Raw genomic sequence first — 19,725 nt, forward strand, 5'->3', positions numbered from 1 at the left:
TAGCTTTTGTTAATAGATAATAGGTGTAGTAAAAAGAAGTAATTTTTCCAATAGATGGTTTTAGTAATGTATATCTCGCGTTGTATATGTAAATACAATTAGTGTACAGTAGGTTGTGTTACAAAGATTAGACTTCGTACTAGAAAAAACTATTGGGACAGTTTTGTGATCGTTAGTGTACGTCAAAGAGGGGCAGCAGCAAAAAGAAAATACGCCATAATTTACAGTATTTCTTTGAACAAGGAGAAAACGACTGAAAATGTGAATATTGTTTATGGTTTTGATACTGTAACAGTCAATCAGGGTTTCGTTAATTCCGCTTCATTAATTTTTATGTCAAAGATGCAGCACGCTATGGAAGGCCAATTGTCGGAAATGTGGATAAAATAATGGAAATCGTCGAGGTTGACAGTCATGATAGCACTGTTTTGATTGCTAAGGAGATAAACACTAATGGGGGAAAAATCATTAAAAATAAACTATTTCTTTTTACTACATCTTTACTAATATTCTCTTTAATTTCTGTTAATATTCCATAGAGTTTAAGTGCTTAGAGAATAACTTTATTGATTTGAATTACCAGTAATGGGTGATTAATTAACCCTAATAATTGTCAATATTGAAGCAGACGTTTAATTCAAATTTACAAAATTTGCATAATTGTACCTATTGTTTGTATAATTCTAGGACTTCCTGAAAGACAATATCTCAATGCTTCTATAGATGAAATTGACTCCTATTACTTGGACGTGGAATGTCAATTCTTACGTGTTTTCCCCAAACCTATCATATCCCTGGAGTGGGCATCAAGGTAAGTAATTTAAGAGTTTAGTTTTCAAAAGTAAAAAGAATGAATCCCTTCTCCAATAGGAACAATTCGGGCTCATTGACTGGAGGTACGAGCAGCAATGTCTTTCCAAATGAAAAGGTCCAGGGTGCATTTGATGTGGAAATATTTTATCAAATAGAAATTGATTCAGAAGAAGATATGAATATTTGGTGCTCTCTTGAGTTACCTGAAGTGGGTCAAAAGGTTCAATTGGATTACGTTTACACATTTGAAAAAGAGGATGCGTCTGGAGATGAAGAAGGTATGTTCAATAAGTTTACTAATACCTGGAGTGAACCAAGGGTCAATCACTTAACCTCATGTAGGCAGATGTGTATTTTATGCTTAAAAATCAAATGGAAAAACCTAATTCACTTTGTACTATATTACTCCCTGTTTATAGCATCAACATCAGAGATTCTATATGAAGTAATGTGCTGCAATTAAAATCTCTTCCACGAACACAATATTTTTGAAATAAAATAAAACAGTTTTTGATTTTAAAAAAATTCCGCCCAGTAAGTGTTCAACCTGGAATTGCTACAGATATAACCTTTGACATTTTTCTACAAGTCAGTTACAAATAAATTACCAAAAATAATGTTTTGATCAGAGATTTTATTCGTCAAATGTAGGCAATGTTTGGCAAAGGATTTTTATACAGAATGAAAAAAACATGAGTCGAAATACAGGGTGCGGCAAAATAACTTCTTTTTGTAGGGTGCTTGTAGTTTTATTCCAAAATCGATATTCTAAAGTTTTTCTTGAAAACACAGTCAGTCGCTATCTTATGTTGGAGTAGTGAGGAGCTTACTTATACCATCAAATAAAAATATCTCCAAAAAATGGTTTGACATAATATATGGAATTAGTTAATTTCTTCCATTTCTAATATACAAAAAAAAATGATAGTTCCAAATTTGCAAAATTCTTTGAACGCAAATAACTCGACGAATGTTAGAAAATTAAAATTGGTTTGAACAAATTGAATGTAATGTAAAAATTCTAAATTGTTGAGATTTGTCCAAATCAAGTCATGTGAAACATATTTATTCCAGAAATTTTTTTTTAACACCTTTGAAATACATAATTATTTAAGCACCTAATCATCTATAACTTCGCAATTAAATTTGTTGTCAATTTAATTTTGCATCTTTGGTATAGAATTATTAGCCCTCTTATAACTCTTAACTTGAAAATTTATTTAAAAAGAAACACAAAAAATAAAGAAAGCACCAGGTATTAAATTTTAAAAGCAGCTTTCACTTCTACAATTTCTATTTTGTGCCATTTTTATGGCAAACTTTTGAACCAAAAGTTGGTAATTCAACAATTTTCTACACTTTTTATTCAATATATTCCCCTCCATTCTGAATGATGGGTTCAATACGGGGACGAACAGAAGCACAGCTGGCCTTGATGAAGTCCTAGTAAAAGTTTTTCTACTCCTCTGTGATCATGACCTTCAGGGCATCGACATTCGGTTGAGGAGTCTTGTTCGTTTTGCTTTCCAAGATGCATCAAACAAGAAAGTCCAGAGGCTCACGTCGGCTGAGGACGAAGTCCAGAAGTCTGCTGGCAAGAAGGCAGACATGTTCTCCTCTGCAGAAATGCTTCATCTTCTTGGATGTGTGTACTAAGGCATCGTCTTCGGTAAACACATAATTGTTCCTGATGAACGTGCTCTTCAACCATAGCAAGACTTTTAACCTGAGGACCTTGTAGTAGACCTCTGTGTTGACTTTCTCGTTCACCTTGAACAAGTAATAACGAATCTTGCTGCCATCAGACACCACAACACCGAGGATCATAACCTTAGCTGGATGTTTGGTTCTGATGATTCCCTCAACCTGAGCTCTTGATTTAGCCAAAAAGCAATCATTCCTCCTGTTGAGAACAGCGTCTAAGTAGTGAAAATCTTCTTTGCTGGAGATGGACTTGTGCACAGAGGAGATCGCACAACCTCTGCCGTTTAGGTTGTTGCTCAGACATTTTTGTTCGCACAAAAGCAAAACAAAAATCAAATTTCTAGCTTTTTACCTGTTCTTTTGAATGGGACCAAGTAAAAAAATTTCAAACTTTTAGAACAGAGGCTAGACATCCTCAAAGAGTGGTCTATGTTTTTAGTCCTCACCCTGTAAATTTAATTACTACGACTACATTGTTATTTCTTAGATAAAAATATGTTTAGAATATACATCAGGGAGCACTATTTAGAGTGACCCTAGAGACTTTTTCCTACACTCATAGTGAAAAAATTTGCTTTATTTATAAGATATAAGATAATCTCAATATGTACATTATACACTTTTACCTAAAATATTCAAAACAAGAGTAAAAAATGGTATTAAGCTCACAAAAGCCTTTGCAAAAATATTAAATACATTGCTACTCCTTAACATAGTGATTGTGTTGTTCCTTTTTCGACTTTTACTTCAATTCCCTGTTATTGTTGTATTTTTGGTACAATTTGCGTTTTTAATTGTTTGTTTTTTTAGATGAAAAGAATTGATTTTATATAATCATGTCAAGTTGGTCATCAAGAAAACATGTCCCATTATCTAAATACTTTTTCTAGTTTAAAAGATTTGAAACGCAATAAAATAATCGCCGACCTTCAACTGTCTTTTTTGTATGCATAGTTGATTTTACTTTTATCTTCAAGTAGATAAAAATGTTTTGTACTTATCAAACGCTGCTAGTACGTTATTTGTTTCTTTTAACCACTTTGTTATTAAATAATGGGACATTCTATACATGCATACTTAGATACAAAATGTATATTAGTGTTTGATTGATATGTTTTAAAAACTATTAAGCCTGCAGTCCTCTCAGTTCAGTTCTAATTAATTTTGTTAGTCCTAGGAGAGAAAATACGGATTATAAGGTCCACCACCACTAATGCACATTGCACACACCATGCATATTTATCATGAACATGTCATTAAGTATATTTATTTAAGCAGATAGTATTATAAATAGGAGACCCGGCATTGCTGCTTTAAGTTATTGTATATGATTAAGTATATATTTTTAGATACTTATATATAAGTAATTTTGAAATCTTACATTTACAGACAACTAGGATTTGATTAAATCCTGTTTTTTACTGATCATTGAGGATTTCTAGATTTTATTTCCGCGTAAGCGTTTTTCGAGGAAACTCATAATATGTATCTGTATTGATTGAAAAGCAATGTGAAATGAATTTAAAAATAAACATACAAAAAAGCGTTGGCGTTATTTTAATATTTCTAAATATAAAAAGGGAAAATCCTCATACGAATTCTTCATTCTCAAGAATCCACATAAAGTTGATATCAAAAAAGGGAAGATTTTACTTCATGGCTCTCCTATAAGAAGTATTTTATGCATTAAACGTTGACTATAGTTGTTTTTGTATTATATCTGGATTTGATAATGAAGCTTTTAAAGTTTCAAAATATTATGCACACACTCAAAAATGAATCTTTTAAAGGCAGACAAACTTTGTTGTATTAATATGGAAGATTAATTTTTTGATCTTGATAACTTTTGAGAACAATAACTAATACCACACATGAATTAAAAAGATCCTTAGCAAAAAAAAATACTCATATCTTATATTATGGGTATTTATACAATCAATACTTTTGGGGACTTTTTGAAGTACGATAAAAAATATATTGGTTGTGTAGTTAATATTAAATACTTATACATATGTATAAAACATTTTATCTCTGTGAAAAAAATTGTTTTGCTTAGCCAATCCTTTGAAAAAATATAACTTTAGAAAAAATTACGTGGTATAAAATTTTATTTAGGAAGTATCATGTTCTTAACAATATTTAATTGCATAAGTTACCTTTAAGTTAGATAGTTAGATTAAACTATTTTGTTTCTCTAAAAAAAAATAATTTTATAAAATATATTATATTTGAAAATAAGGAGGGCTAAAAACTTTTAAAAAAGGAGATAAATGTTGTTTAAATTATTTTAGTAAATTGTTATTCGAAGACTTTAGTACGTGTTTATACATTTATTTATTTCTTTTCATTTTTATCCAATATCTACGAAGAAAAGTTTATGAAAAGTATGGATTTGTCTCCTGCATAATATTATGCATCTCAAAAATTGGACTATATGTACATACGAGTATCACTTTTAGGACTTTAAATTCCTTATTAACACTGTTTCATCGCATTTTTTGCTGCAACTATTGCTTTATCGTCATTCGTGATTTTTTTATAATTTATTTTTCGGAACTGATTCTTGAGGAGAACTAAAACAACGTCTTAGAATATATAGTTCTCTCAACGCGGAATGTACGTTTGTTTCCTTTTTTTTCGGTACGACTTACTAAGGGCTATTTTTTATATTTGACTAATAGTGAAATATTAGTAAATGAAAGAGAGAATCGTATAAAGAATGTTTTAAGAAATGAAAGAACTTTTGTGGATTATTCTAAGTTTGTTCGAACATCATACTTTCTCTTTCTATCTTGAAATCGGAGACGGCGGGAGTGGAAAATTGAAATAAAATTACCCCAACCTTTTAATGATAAGGTCAGAGTTATCAATAATTTTTTTGTTTATCTTTCAAAAAAGCAAAATGGGGTGTTAATATATTCTTCAAGTATCATCCAAATGGCCGCCACAGCTATGTATCCGTATCCTTTTTATGAAATTATATGTTACTTGGTTAAAAACAGTTTTTAACCCAAACTTGGTTTGATGAAATTAGTGATATGGACAACTTTAACTTTCAAAAAAAATGGCGCTACGAGCCACACAAGTTACGAAATCATAGTTCTTTTACGAAAAAAGGTTCCAGACCGTGTTATCTCTCGAAGAGGTCATTGCCATTGGCCACCGATATCTTATGATTTAACAACTTGCAACTTCCTGCTTTGGGGCCGCGTGAAAGGTAAGGTCTAACACCAACAGCCCAGCGTCGATTCAAGACATCACAGATATAATTCGTGAAGCTATTGAGGATGTACAAAAGTCACTTTGCAATTTGGCGATGAAAAATTTCATAAAAAGGATACGGTGCTGTAAGTGTAGCTGTGGCAGCCATTTGTTTGAGGATTGTTTTCCATTATTAACGGCAAATATTTCTCTTTACATTGAAATAAACATCCGATCATTTGTCTCAAAAAATTACATTTTTCTTTGAATATCAAAATAACACCTCTTATTACCCACAGTTTCTCAGGAAATGAAAAACCAAAGTAGACACTCAACATTTTTAAATTCAATATTGTGATATTGACAGACTCTCATAATCCGGACGGTGCAGGATTTGGAGCACCTTGACTGACCTCAAACCAAAAATTTAAACATAATTACACAAGCCAACATTATTTTATTTATTATAGTAGGACTGGAATAGCTGATAACCCATCTTTTATTTCGTTATTTTTCGTTAAAAATATGTTTTTCGAGAATTTTCGATTTGAAATTTCTGAATATCTTTAACCTTTTTAAAAGCTTGAGCATTCTATTGAATATGAAAATAATCAATAATTGTTACAATTCAGATTCGTTTTGCAAAATTTATGTTAATTTCAAATATGTACTTTTACATGATTCGCGATCATCCGATCCAGAGAAAATGCAATTAAAAGGTTAAAAAATCCTTTCCCAGTCCCAAAAATTTTAAGTGGGGGAATAACAGGCATGTCGGGTCGCCAGCCATCTTATTTTCCCAAGACATGTCTCTTCTTATATTATCTCTGCAGGCAAAAATTTGGTTTTTTGTCACCATTAGAATTTAAGTATATTTTTTTATTTGTCCCTTTTTATTTTTAAATCCTAAAATTGTCAAAGTTTTAATCGTCCCCTTCTCCTTTAAGAAAAATCATAGTTACGCCCTGCCCTGTCTTTAATCATCATAATCTGTATAATCTCTATTTTTAACATGCAAGTTTGCTCTTTTTAGGAGAAAACGGATCGGGTGTGGAGGATATGAGTGGGGATGAAGACCAAGAAGTGTCGGGCTCAGGCTCAAAAGAGGTACTAATTCTCCCTGAGGGGTTTGATTCAGAAATAATCGAGTCGGTAAAACTCAATGAGATGGAGGATGAAATGCATAAAGTATTCAATGAGACGAATTCCTTATCCGAACAAACAGCGGAGGAACAAGAGACTACGAATAGGGAGTTGGTAAAAGACAATTATATATTGGAAGATGAGCACATAGATATCCTATTGAAAGAAGAGAATTCCACTTTGGAACCATCAGACAAGAAAGAAGACGCTACAGATAAGGTGACTGTACAAGACAACCAAATTGTGGGAAATAAAGAAATTCTATTAAGAGAGGAGAATTCCCTTTTCGAACAAACAGAAAAGAAACAAGAAACTACGAATAAGGAGTTAGTAAAGGACACTGATATAGCGGAAGATGAAGAAATGATTGTCCTATTGAAAGAGGAGAATTCCCTTTTGGAAGAAACAGCGATGAAAAAAGAGCCGACGAATAAAGGTATGTAAAAAAATATACATTTACTTTACCATTTTAATTGACAACTAATATATTCTTCATTCTTTTTAATTAAAAACAGACTAACAAAAATTGATTAAACCTTGCGTTAAGCATTGCTTGAGAATGGAATAGGTACAAATATCAGTAATTGTATGTTTTTGTCAATATTTATTAGATTACATTTTTGTTATTTTGTTTTTTAATCATATTTAAAAAAACTCTGTTGTTGTCATTGCATGAAAATTAATTCTAGTCAGGGATTCATCTTTAATTCAGAAAAAGGCACTTCCAAAATTGATTTTCTTAAAAATATTCATATATTGTGCCTTACATTGTAGGGTAGACCGTTGACAAACTATTAGTTAAGTTCAATGCTGTATATGAGTCCAAAAATTGATAAAGTTCGTTCCTTGATGACGTCACTCAACTTTATCTATTCTTTTTTAAATCAGTTTTATCAATTAACATCAATTAAGAATCGACGAAAGTAGCATACCGCATTTGTCTTCTATTGTTTTAGTCAATTTAAAGGTTATATTAGTCAATATTTTTCCCACAAATTACATTCCAATGCAGCTTGTCCAATAATGCAACTGTCCCTGTACCAGGCTTTATTAAAAAATGTTTGATTTAAGTTGGAAATTTAAAAAATTAGACTAAGTAATATTTTTTTATAAATAAATAACTTAACTTTTTATATTATTGAATCTGAAAAAATTGCAGCACGTGTTGCAACTGTGACCTTTGATCTGAGCATAGCAACTTTCTTATCACAGATGAAGCTTTAAATTATAATAAAGTTATATATATCTATTGATAGCAAAGTATCCAATAATTTAAACTGTATTAGTCATAAGAAAAACAATGAAAAACTGATATTTTTAGAAAAATATTGATTTTCAAAAACACATTGATTTTTATTTCACAATCATTTGCATAAAATTATATAATAGTGATAAAACTTTTTATGTCTGACAATTTTTTGATGTTAGAGAAGAAGGGAATGTTAGAATTTCGGTTCCCTCTACTAATCTTTATTGATTACATAAGCAAATTTATTTAATGAGTCGTAAATTGATGTTATCGAGATATATATGCATATTATCTGTATAAGAAAATTTCAATTGATGAAGCAAATGAGAGAGAAAACAAATAATTCAATGCATGAGTAAACGAAGAAAATCTAAATTAGGTATCCTTTTATCTTCATCCGTATTGTATTTAAATCGTAAAGGTTTTTTTAGATAGGTTCGATTGAGAGTCGCTCCTAGAAAAGTAAACATATATAAAGAATTCAAATACAATTTCTAGGCCAGATGAATTCATTGTAATACTGTAACGTTTAATTATCCTTAATCAGTACAACTTCATCTGACCAATAAAAGGAACATAAAAAAAGAAAGTCTCTTCAAAACAACAATTCCTATGTATTTTTATCAATTGTTGAAGTACTTGCTCTTGGCACGTTGTTATTTTTATTGTATCTTACAACCTTTCCTTCAAAAAACAATAAAAAAACTCAAAGACAGTTTGTAATTAGCCACTTCTCCCAAACTATATAATTATTATACAATCATTCTTGTAAATTTTTTATAGTTTTTATATTTTAACCCTCAACCAATCAGCATTATCAACACTGATAAGGGTAAAAAAGTTGTAAGATCGACAGGTGAGAACAAAATACACAGTTTTTTGTTTTGTTTTTTGTGTATTAGTGAGGTAACGCCGTGAAAGGAGTTTTCTTTATTTAACAGTAGTGAATCATTAAAAGCTTAATTACAACTATTTAGAGTTGAAACAATCAACATTCAAAACAAGATAAATAGAAAAAAATACAAAGGAGTTGTTTATATTTTAGAGATAGGGACATTGTATAATTTTTATGGCTTCAATTATGTAAATATTCACTTAACAACTTACAAAACTAAATTAATCTGTAAGATATTTATTTTTAATTAATATGTTGCTGTTTTTATTCTATAGATAACACTGATGAACAAAATATTTCTGGCAAAAGGTTTAAGAATAAACTTAACTAAATTTGGACTATTAATTACAAATATGAATTCCCTTTAGGTCTATCACATCAAGATTTTGAGATAGAGTATTTTTTAACTTTTGATGAAAATTACTCATCAGCCTATAAAAAATTGAAGAACAACATAAAAACACGTGATTTTTATTACTATGTTTTGTATATTCTTAATCAAGGAATTACAATCAAATATGGTGGCAGAATCAATATAGAAAATTTAAAAATTCATAAATACCAGATAAGTGATTTTTTTTCTTCTCTGATCTCAGAAGACCAGCTTCTAGATTGGCTTTCATCAAGCTCGAGCAATAATCAGCCATCCCACGGCCCTTGATACCTCTCTTCATGGTTGTCTGCTTTCTTGTTCCTCAGAAAGTTCTTCACCACATTACCAAATGCATTCTGAGCTATTTCTTCTGTCGTATTCATTGATGTAATAAAAGTTGGATCTCATATTAGTGATCTTATTTCAGGTCCCTCAAATATCCCTGCATTTTTCTTTTCTAAACTAAGACAAGAAAAAGTAAAAAATATATAGCTGGAGCATTCTCTACTGTGAGCTTTGACGAACTCTTTCACTAAGCCAGTTTTATGTACAAGGGAGGAATTACAATAAGGAAGGGTTTCCCAAACTGTTTCAGGTGGGCGCCCTCTTGGTTGCAATATAAACTTGTAGAACTCCCCCTTCATAAGCACGTTAAAATTTTCCCTCCAGAATAAAAATAATGGAATTAGTTTAGAGATAATAGTATTGGTATTCCTTCATATCATGTTTAAACTTACTAAAAAGAACACGTAGATTCTCTCATTTGGTAATTCTAAGCTTGTTCATTTGATTGAAAAAAGGCAATATAATTTCAATGAAGGGCATCTCGTCCAAAAATGATGCTGAAGGAGCAACAAAATATATTTTCACCATATTTCATTGCACTTTTTTTTTGTAACCAATATCTTGAACTTCGGAATTAGTCATTCATTCTCGGGTACATTGTACCATAAAAATTTGGCGCACATCATACTTTCTCTTTTTATCTCCAAATGGGAGACAATGTCAGCGGATATACTAAAATTAATTATTGTAACCTTGTAACAGTAATAAAACAGCTACGAAATGAAGATGTATTAATGGAATAGGAATAAAAGACTATCTACTCAATCGATCATAATTGCTTGAATATGTTTCCACGTAGGTTTAAAGAACCAAAAGAGTTTGTTCTGTGAATTTCTATTTATGTATGTTTATAGTTATTTTCCATTACAAAAATTATTGGATTTGATGACATAGAAGTTCCTCTCCATTGATACCAATTACATTCATCCTATAATTATACTATAATGATTCATGGTAGATACAAGAAAAAGTTCTAGTGCTTTACTTAAGAAGATGAAATCTCCTCTGCCCTCATACACAAAGCACTGCTACGGCTTTCCAAGAAAGTGATGAAGCATCGACGATGATCTTACATGGATGGTGCACCGTCTATTGAACCGCAAGAATGTTATCAAGTGGGGTGTTTTTCTCTTAGAATAAATAATCAATAATATGAAATACCTCCTATTTTATAAGATTTCTTACAAATATATTTTCTAAGAAATTTCATGATAAATACTAAAACAAACATAAGCGAGAAACATTTATTCATTACCTAGAAAAATGGACTCATCTAATTGCAAGCTTAATAATCTCATTTAAAGAAGGTGCCCTTCCGACTGAATAAAATAGACATCCTGCCCATCTTAATGAAAGTAATTACACCGTTCTGCTACACTGTAGTGTTACGATAAAATGAGACACTTATACCCGGCTGAGGATCCGATTATCTTACAGTCTTGGAAGACAGCATTTTAGCAGACTCCTTTGGTAAATAGAGATATCTAATAATTCAAAGATGACTGAGTAGAAATATTTGGTTTGTCACAATCTTTCTCAGAGAGCTGATAATTATATGAGAGTTATTTTTTCGTTTTTTTGGGAGAATAACCTACAAGAAAAAATATATCATCCAGTCCTTAAGCTATACTACTCAAAAGAAGAAAAAAATTCCTTGAAATTCATGCAAATGGAATACCAAGTGCTCCATTAAAATCTGAACACTTTGAATTTTAGTCTTCAACAAGATATAGTTCATTAATTAACAATAGAATTCCAACAACATAAAGTAATACTATAAATATATGTAAGTCTGGGCTCTCTTAATCATTAATGTAGCCCCCTTAACAGTAATAATGGCTTTCAGACGGCGGAAGGCCTGGCACCCGCTGCAGTTGTAGTCATCTGCGTCCCAGCGCTGGCTAAAAATAGCTTTGCGAGACTTGGTGTTTGGATTGCAGACATTCCCTTGGCATGCACCTAAAAAGGTGTAGCCGAAAGGGTTGGCATAGGGGAAGTAGGTGGGCCTAAAGTGCCAAAAAAGAGTTCTAAAGAACTCAAAAGACTCATTAAAAGAGTCTTGCAACGGAGGAGATTGGTTTCTTTCATTGCTGGTATCAAAAGTGGTCTCTCCACCATCACAAGGCTCTTTCCACCTACTTTTTTGATAGCTCTCTGGACATTCTATTGTGAAATTCTGTGATCTCTTGCATGAGACTTCATGGACTTGAGGGGATTGGCCTGTGATATTTTCTTTAACTCAGGACTTTTCTTCTTCCCCAAAGTTTTGGACTAGCTGGCGATGTAGATAGGATGGAGACGCTTAACTGCTTGGAGTGTGCGAATGGAAGTAAATTCGTCGATTAAGTTCAAGTGTTATTTTCTAGACTTGTTCGTAAGCCAGAGAGTTCTGATTTAAATTGTTTTGTAAGTAATTGTTTATGCCTTAATATATTGAAATTTGAATTAATTTCAATCAATCAACCTTCATTAATTATTGAATAAGTAAGTATCCAGCTTTCAATGGACCAACCAGTATAGGTATATGTATTGCTCAAAAACGTGATGTGATAGATAAATAGGTAAAATATCAGGTTTGAATTCAGTGCCATTTAATTAGTCAAAAATTGTTCTTAAATTTGATGGTAGATTTTTTATTTTTGTAGATCAGTATAATAAATTAACAATTAATGAAATTTTATAAAGAGATTGAGATGCATCGAAAAGGTACAAAATATTGTACATGCATGTATACAAACTTACCTACCTATATTTTCATCTTACATTTCTTTTAGTACCTCTAAAGCTAGAATTATCATCCTCTGCAAGCAGACCTGGATTACTTTTTCAACTCTGGACTACACTATTCCTCCACTTTTCTTGGATATCCCTCCTATCATTACTTTTTTAAATTGGTTTTCCGTAGAGATGATGATTTGTTATGTGGAGAGAATCACGTACATCAATTTAATTCCAAATTTATTTATGTTTAGAAAAAATGTATAATAATATATTTGGTGATTTTATAAATACATACATTGTGATATTCGAAATAAATGCAATGACTATTTTTCATCATTTGAATGATGAATTTAAATATTATGTAGGTATCTGTTCTTCAACAAAGAAGCTTTTTCATTATCATATCATTTCGACTAATAAATACATGGATCTTAGATCAATCATTAACCCTTTGTTGCTTCCCCGGGGTGTTTATCCACCCCACAGACTTAAATATACGTGTTATATCTTCTACGTATTATATTTTGACTATAGGATCCTCCATAGCCAAATCAATCACTCGAAAACAGTACCATCTTTGATTTTTGGCCTATTTGGCACATATTTTAACATTAGTTCAAAACTCAAAAAGCTCACATTTTAGGGCTTTTTTTCCTCCGGTTCGGGATTTAGAGAATTCTAAAGTTTTTTCCTCGACACCACCTACCCCATTTTTAAATTACTTTATTTTGAATTTCTTTGAAGATATTGACTTACTTTCAACCCATTTCAAAGATAAATTTTTGTATATATTTTTTTTTTTTTTTGTATTTTATTGTATAGGGCTATAAAATGAGATTTCAAACCTAATGTCACAAGGTCAATATTTTGAACTAAAAAAAAATGAAACATTTCTTTTTTTAATTTCACTCAAACTTTTATATGTTAATTTGTAATAGATCATAAACATATAAAAAAGTTTTTACAGATGCATTCGATTCCACTTAAATAGTACAGATAAAAATGTCTGCGTAGGTAGAGCAAATTTCACACTACTAAATACCCCATGATAGTAGTTGTGATCTGAGGAAAATTAATGGAGGGTTAAGAGTGTTTCTTCAATGATGTCCATTGCTTTTGAACATTTCAATATTATACTAATCATTTTAAAAATCAAACAACCTCTCAAATGTCACCTTTTTATACATATATTTTTTTATTATTCAACTCTTTACAAAATAAATAATACGTTACTTATTACATTTACATAGTTAAAGCTGTTAACTATATTTATATTTCATTAAAGAAATTTATTTTATTTACATTAATCAAACTAGTTTAAACCCTTAGAGCCAATCATTTTATCGTACATCCTTAAAATCAAATCCCTTTTCTCTGACATCCTTTATAATTTATTTGTTGAGACACAACAGTTGTGAAATATTACTTACAAGAAAAATAGACTTAAAAATCTATTGAAGGAACCTTGTTATGTTTCTCATAACTTGGTTTTAGATCCCTTGGAGGTATATATTTATAGTCTGAGATATACAAGTCCAAGGATTCGAGTTACTCCAGTAACTAAGTAATGCAGCCTGTTTCTAATTCTTCTGACAAGAAATAAAAGAGACCAATGCCATCATTTTTATCGTTCTTGTATGATTCCAAATTGCTCCACATTTACAGCTTTTCTCACCTACGTCTCTTATTTACTCGTGATCTCCTAATACCCGACCTTAAAGTGCCTTAGTGGCTTGTAGTACCACAGTCAACCGCCTCTTCTTATGAAACATCATGGATCACAACCAAGTGGAAATCATTACACTTATCTGATATATTGCTTTTTCGTTTATCCGTGAGTCTTTTTCGTTTTTTATTTTTATATTTAATATATTATTTAAATGCCATTGATTTAAATAATATATTAGTTTGCAAATAATTGACCTATATGACATATATAGCCAACGAACAATACCTATTTTTCAAACTATCATTTTAAATAATATTTAATCGTATATATATCATAACGATATTAAATATCATGTGTCGGCAAAATGCTATTTCGACATAATTTATCATTAACATTGTTTTTTAGGGCATTAATTTTGGGGTGGCGAAGTCTACAAACTTTTTTTTTAGCCAGAAGTCCTAAACCAGAAGGTTAGAATCCGGGTTGTAGGGGAGTCATCTGTTTGATGATCCCAAAAAGGAAGGTTGTCCTTCAAGAAATTATGGGCTTCCTTTGGAGTATTAGGAGGTTCACCATCCAGCTGTATGACCTCCCATCTGTTCTTCTATGGTTCCAGACATTGTTATTTTTGAAACATTGACGCTATTTGCATGGGTCCATACTACGTATACTCTTCAGTGGGCCGGCAGTGACAGCTACCTCCACATAATTGGGGTCCAATTTAGGCTTCTTGCTAGAGCTTCCTATGCTCCCATTTTTCTTTTGACATTGTTACCATGGTTGCTATTACCTGTCTTGTAATCTCGAAAGAAGTAGTTCCTGGGTGAAAAATGCTTCAATCATGATTATTTGGTGGCGTTCCACCAAACACATCTTTGATCAGACGTATTATTGTTACCCAAATATTTCCTTATATATCTCATCTCCAATTAATTTCACTTAAGTTTTAACAAAAAAAAAATCATGTAAACTTCGCAAAATCCCACTCAACCCAATTTCTTTTTTATCAAATGATGTACTTCTGAAGGAAGGCTATATAGAGCATATTAAAGTTGACTTAAATAGAAAAATAAGTCAAAATATTAAATAAATAATAAAAAATACAAATACAAATTCAATAAAACTTTTACTTACACAACATAGGGTGATAAATTGTTTATAAATTCACCCAAGTGATTAAAAAAATTTGTTTATATCATACATCCAATAGTAATTTATTAACTAATGATCATTTTTTTATTATTGATAACTGTTCTAGGACGTTTCACCCCAGGAATTTTCCCCCCTGCAAACTTTCCCCTCATATATAATATATAGTATGCTAAAAAAAATATTGTCATATATTATTTAAGGTTTAGAATGGGTGTTCCTCCATTGAAAGTCATTGACAATGACTTTTTGCATTCATAAGTCTAAAATGAACACATTTAATTCAACTTTAATATATTTAAAATATAAAATATCACACATGAATGTTGCACCTTTTTACACGGAGTAAGAGTAACAAAATTCCTATAAGTTGAAGTATCAGCACTGACTTTGAAATTCTTTGGTGGTGGAAGGGGAAGGTGCGTTGCTTAGATCCTGCATTCTGATTTGCTGAAGTGAGAGACGTCACAAATATACTCGTCACTCAGAAATGAAAACAATAATATAACAACGTGAGTTGATAATTTATAATTGAGTAAAGTCATAATCCAAATTTGGCCATAATTATATTCATCAGCACTCGAAGCTGCAGTGTCTTCTGTATCCCTTCTGTGACCTCCTTTACTCTCTCTCCTGCTTCTAGAGTCTTGTCTGCATCGAGGTCCTCATCCGTGCCGTCATCTGCTCTTACGATTTCCTTCTCGTGTAAAACTCCATTTTCAGATAAATATGGACAAATTCCATAGGGTTAATTAACAAAAAAAAAGGCCTTTCAAATATTATTGATTAGACAAATGGGAAGAAGGATTTATTCATAAGAATTGAAACATTACTTTCCACTGTAAATTGTTTGTGTTATTTTTTCCAGGAAGTTGAATTTCAACAACAACCAGAACCGCGACAAAGGTCAAAGAAACGACGTCATAGTGGTGCTACGTATTCCGTGGCCTCTTGTCCATCACCAGCTGTTACATCCTATCACAATTATTCAAAGCGTACTGTATTGCTTTAAAATTGTGTGAAGGCCTGCACGACAAAAGACAAGTTGAATCCAAAAATTCCTATTATCTGCAGTAACAATTTCAGTCAAGACATTTATGGAAAAAAATCGCAAAATTGTCAAAAGAAATGACTTAAAATCTGAAGAAAGAGGTTAAACGTTCAAAGTATTAAAACTACAACAAAAAAGATTCCCTCCGATATTTTCTTAAACTCACCCAGGCTACAGCTCAAGTCAAAAGAATCCTTAGCCCACAAAATAACCGTTTTTATAATGATAGAGCAGATATACAAAAAGCTTTAGTTTTGAACACAATGGCAAAAACTTTCTAGTTTTGAAGAGACTAACCAAAGTTCTAAATATTAAGTTGAGAATAAAATGTCCCTTTTTAGAACTTGTCGAATGTTATGCAAAAACGGGTACAGAAATTCGAATCAAAGGTCTGAACATTGAATTGAAGAGCAAAAAGGAAATTAGAAGTTCCAAACAATTAGGAACATCACCAAATTAATCAAGAACTCCAATCACAAACATGAACAAAAACATAATACACTTGTTTGTAAAATGACTTTACAAAATCCGATAAGTATTTCTAACACAAACTGATTGTATCATAATTTATTTGAATTAGCTCGTAGATACATATGATTTTAAACTCCTAACTATATTTAAATGACTTCTGTATAAATTGATCTGAACACTTTAAATTAGTGAGTTGTATTCATTAAAATTTCTTAAGCCCACTCTACAAGAAGCAAATCTTACATTTTCTGTTAGATTCCTTGTAATCTTGGAGTAAAGTACAATTACAGGCCATCGTTGCCAATGTATTTGTTACATCATAAAAACTCGGCCAGCTTACTTCTGTCAAATATAAAGTCTTTATCATCCACTACATTAGTTTATTCAAATTTATTTATTGATTCTCTTTATTCCCCTTTTCTTTAAGCTATAGTCCACCTGTAAAAATATGTTCGAATTCATCATAATAAAAAACAACATTCACATAATATTAGTGCTATACATCCATATAAAATTAAAATGCAATCATTTTAAGTTGTTCTATGTAAAAAAAAAATGAATTACATAAGACTTCAGGTAAAAAAAAGGCCCATTTTAAGGCCGAAAAATTTAGCACATCGATACATTTATGCTATAAAACATATATGAAGCCAAAAATTATCAGGGCAAAACATACCAGGGTAAATATTCCGGTGACGAATCATATATGAGAAAAAGTATATTTATGTTGTTGAAAATGAGATTTTTTATGTTGCAATTTGAAATTAACAGAGAACTTATATATTGATGTCAATTTTGTTGTTGTTTTTTTCTTCCTTTCTAAAAAGAAAGATAGCTAAATTCCTATTTTCTAAAAAAAAAAATTATTCCAACCCTAAACAAAAATGTTCTTATTCATCATATTATTAAAATGCATATTTCTATTTTTAATGTGTACGTTTCTCACTTTTAGAGGAAAATGGATGGGGCGTAGAAGTTATAAATGGGGATGAACATCTAAATCAGTCAGGCTCAGGAGAGGGACAAACAATCCATGAAACTATAAATTCTGAAATAATCCAGTTGGTAAAAGAAAATCATATAGCTGAAAATGACACAATGGATATCCTATTTAAAGAAACTAATTCCATATTCAAAAAAACAGCAGACAAAAAAAAGACAATTAACAAGGAGTTAGAAGAGGACAATCATATAGCAGAAAATAAGGACTTGAAAAACCTTCTTAAAGAGGCAAATTACTTTTTCGAAAAAACATCAGAGAAAAAAGAGGCTATTAATAAGGAGTTGGAAAAGGACAATCATATACCAGAAGATAAGGACCTGGATAACCTTCTTAAAGAGGCAAATTACTTTTTCGAAAAAACAGCAGAGGAAAAAGAGACAAGGAATGAAGCATTAGAAAAAGAAAATCATATCGTAGAAGATGAGGAGATGAATACCTTAACTAAAGAGGTAAATTCCTTATTCGAAAAAACCGCAGAGAAAAAAGTGGCTAGTGATAAGGAGTTGGAAAAGGACAATCATATAACAGAAGATAAGGAGATGGATATCCTTTTTAAAGCAACAAATTACTTATTCGAAAAAACAGCAGACAAAAAGAGGATACCAATAAAGAGTTAGAAAAAGACAATCATTTAGGAGAAGGTGAGGAGATGGATATCTTATTGAAAAAGCAAATTCCTTATTCGAAAAAACCGCAGAGAAAAAAGAGGTTATTGATAAGGAGCTGGAAAAGGACAATCATATAGCAGAAGTTAAGGAGATGGATATCCTTTTTAAAGCGGCAAATTCCTTATTTGAAAAAACAGCAGACAAAAAAGAGGATACTAGCAGAAGATAAAGAGTTACAAAAAAGATACAATCATTTAGCAGAAGGTGAGGAGATGGATATCTTATTGAAAGAAGCGAATTCCTTATTCGAAAAAACCGCAGAGAAGAAAAAGATGGATACAAAAAAGAGTTTAAAGAGTTAGAAAAAGACAATCATTTAGCAGAAGGTGAGGAGATGGATATCTTATTGAAAGAAGCAAATTCCTTATTTGAAAAAACCGCAGAGAAAAAAGAGGTTATTGATAAGGAGTTGGAAAAGGACAATCATATAGCAGAAGATAAGGAGATGGATATCCTTTTTAAAGCGGCAAATTACTTATTCGAAAAAACAGCAGACAAAAAAGAGGATACTAATAAAGAGTTAGAAAAAGACAATCATTTAGCAGAAGGTGAGGAGATGGATATCTTATTGAAAGAAGCGAATTCCTTATTCGAAAAAACCGCAGAACAAAAAGTGGCTAGTGATAAGGAGTTGGAAAAGGACAATCATATAGCAGAAGATAAGGAGATGGATATCCTTTTTAAAGCGGCAAATTACTTATTCAAAAAAACAGCAGACAAAAAAGAGGATACAAATAAAGAGTTAGAAAAAGACAATCATTTAGCAGAAGGTGAGGAGATGGATATCTTATTGAAAGAAGCGAATTCCTTAACGAGGATAAAGAAAAAAACCGCAGAACAAAAAGTGGTTATTGATAAGGAGTTGGAAAAGGACAATCATATAGCAGAAGATAAGGAGATGGATATCCTTTTTAAAGCGGCAAATTACTTATTCGAAAAAACAGCAGACAAAAAAGAGGATACTAATAAAGAGTTAGAAAAAGACAATCATTTAGCAGAAGGTGAGGAGATGGATATCTTATTGAAAGAAGAATTCCTTATTCGAAAAAAACCGCAGAGAAAAAAAGAGGATAGAATAAAGAGTTTGATAAAGACAATCATTTAGCAGAAGGTGAGGAGATGGATATCTTATTGAAAGAAGCAAATTCCTTATTTGAAAAAACCGCAGAGAAAAAAAGAGGTTATTGATAAGGAGTTGGAAAAGGACAATCATATAGCAGAAGATAAGGAGATGGATATCCTTTTTAAAGCGGCAAATTACTTATTCAAA

General features: G+C 31.2%; 1 protein-coding gene across 3 annotated transcripts in view; it reads left to right on the forward strand.

The window, feature by feature from the left end:
- Positions 1-19,535, forward strand: part of LOC121119126 (uncharacterized) — a 60,106-nt gene extending 40,571 nt beyond the window's left edge. The window contains exons 3-7 of one of the 3 annotated variants that reach the window (XR_011779969.1): positions 688-811; positions 871-1,091; positions 6,752-7,297; positions 7,377-7,447; positions 12,498-12,625. Coding sequence is in view for 2 of the 3 variants with exons in the window: in XM_040713763.2 (XP_040569697.2) it covers positions 688-811; positions 871-1,091; positions 6,752-7,297; positions 17,737-18,404 (1,559 nt within the window). In the remaining variant the exon portion in view is untranslated. Of the gene's footprint in view, positions 1-687; positions 812-870; positions 1,092-6,751; positions 7,298-7,376; positions 7,448-12,497; positions 12,800-17,736 lie in introns of those variants that run through there. The other 2 variants (XM_040713763.2, XM_071888212.1) reach the window with 2 other exon arrangements.
- Positions 19,536-19,725: the final 190 nt, after the last annotated feature.

Source organism: Lepeophtheirus salmonis, chromosome 5 (genome assembly GCF_016086655.4).
Source record: "Lepeophtheirus salmonis chromosome 5, UVic_Lsal_1.4, whole genome shotgun sequence".
Lineage (NCBI taxonomy): Eukaryota > Metazoa > Arthropoda > Copepoda > Siphonostomatoida > Caligidae > Lepeophtheirus > Lepeophtheirus salmonis.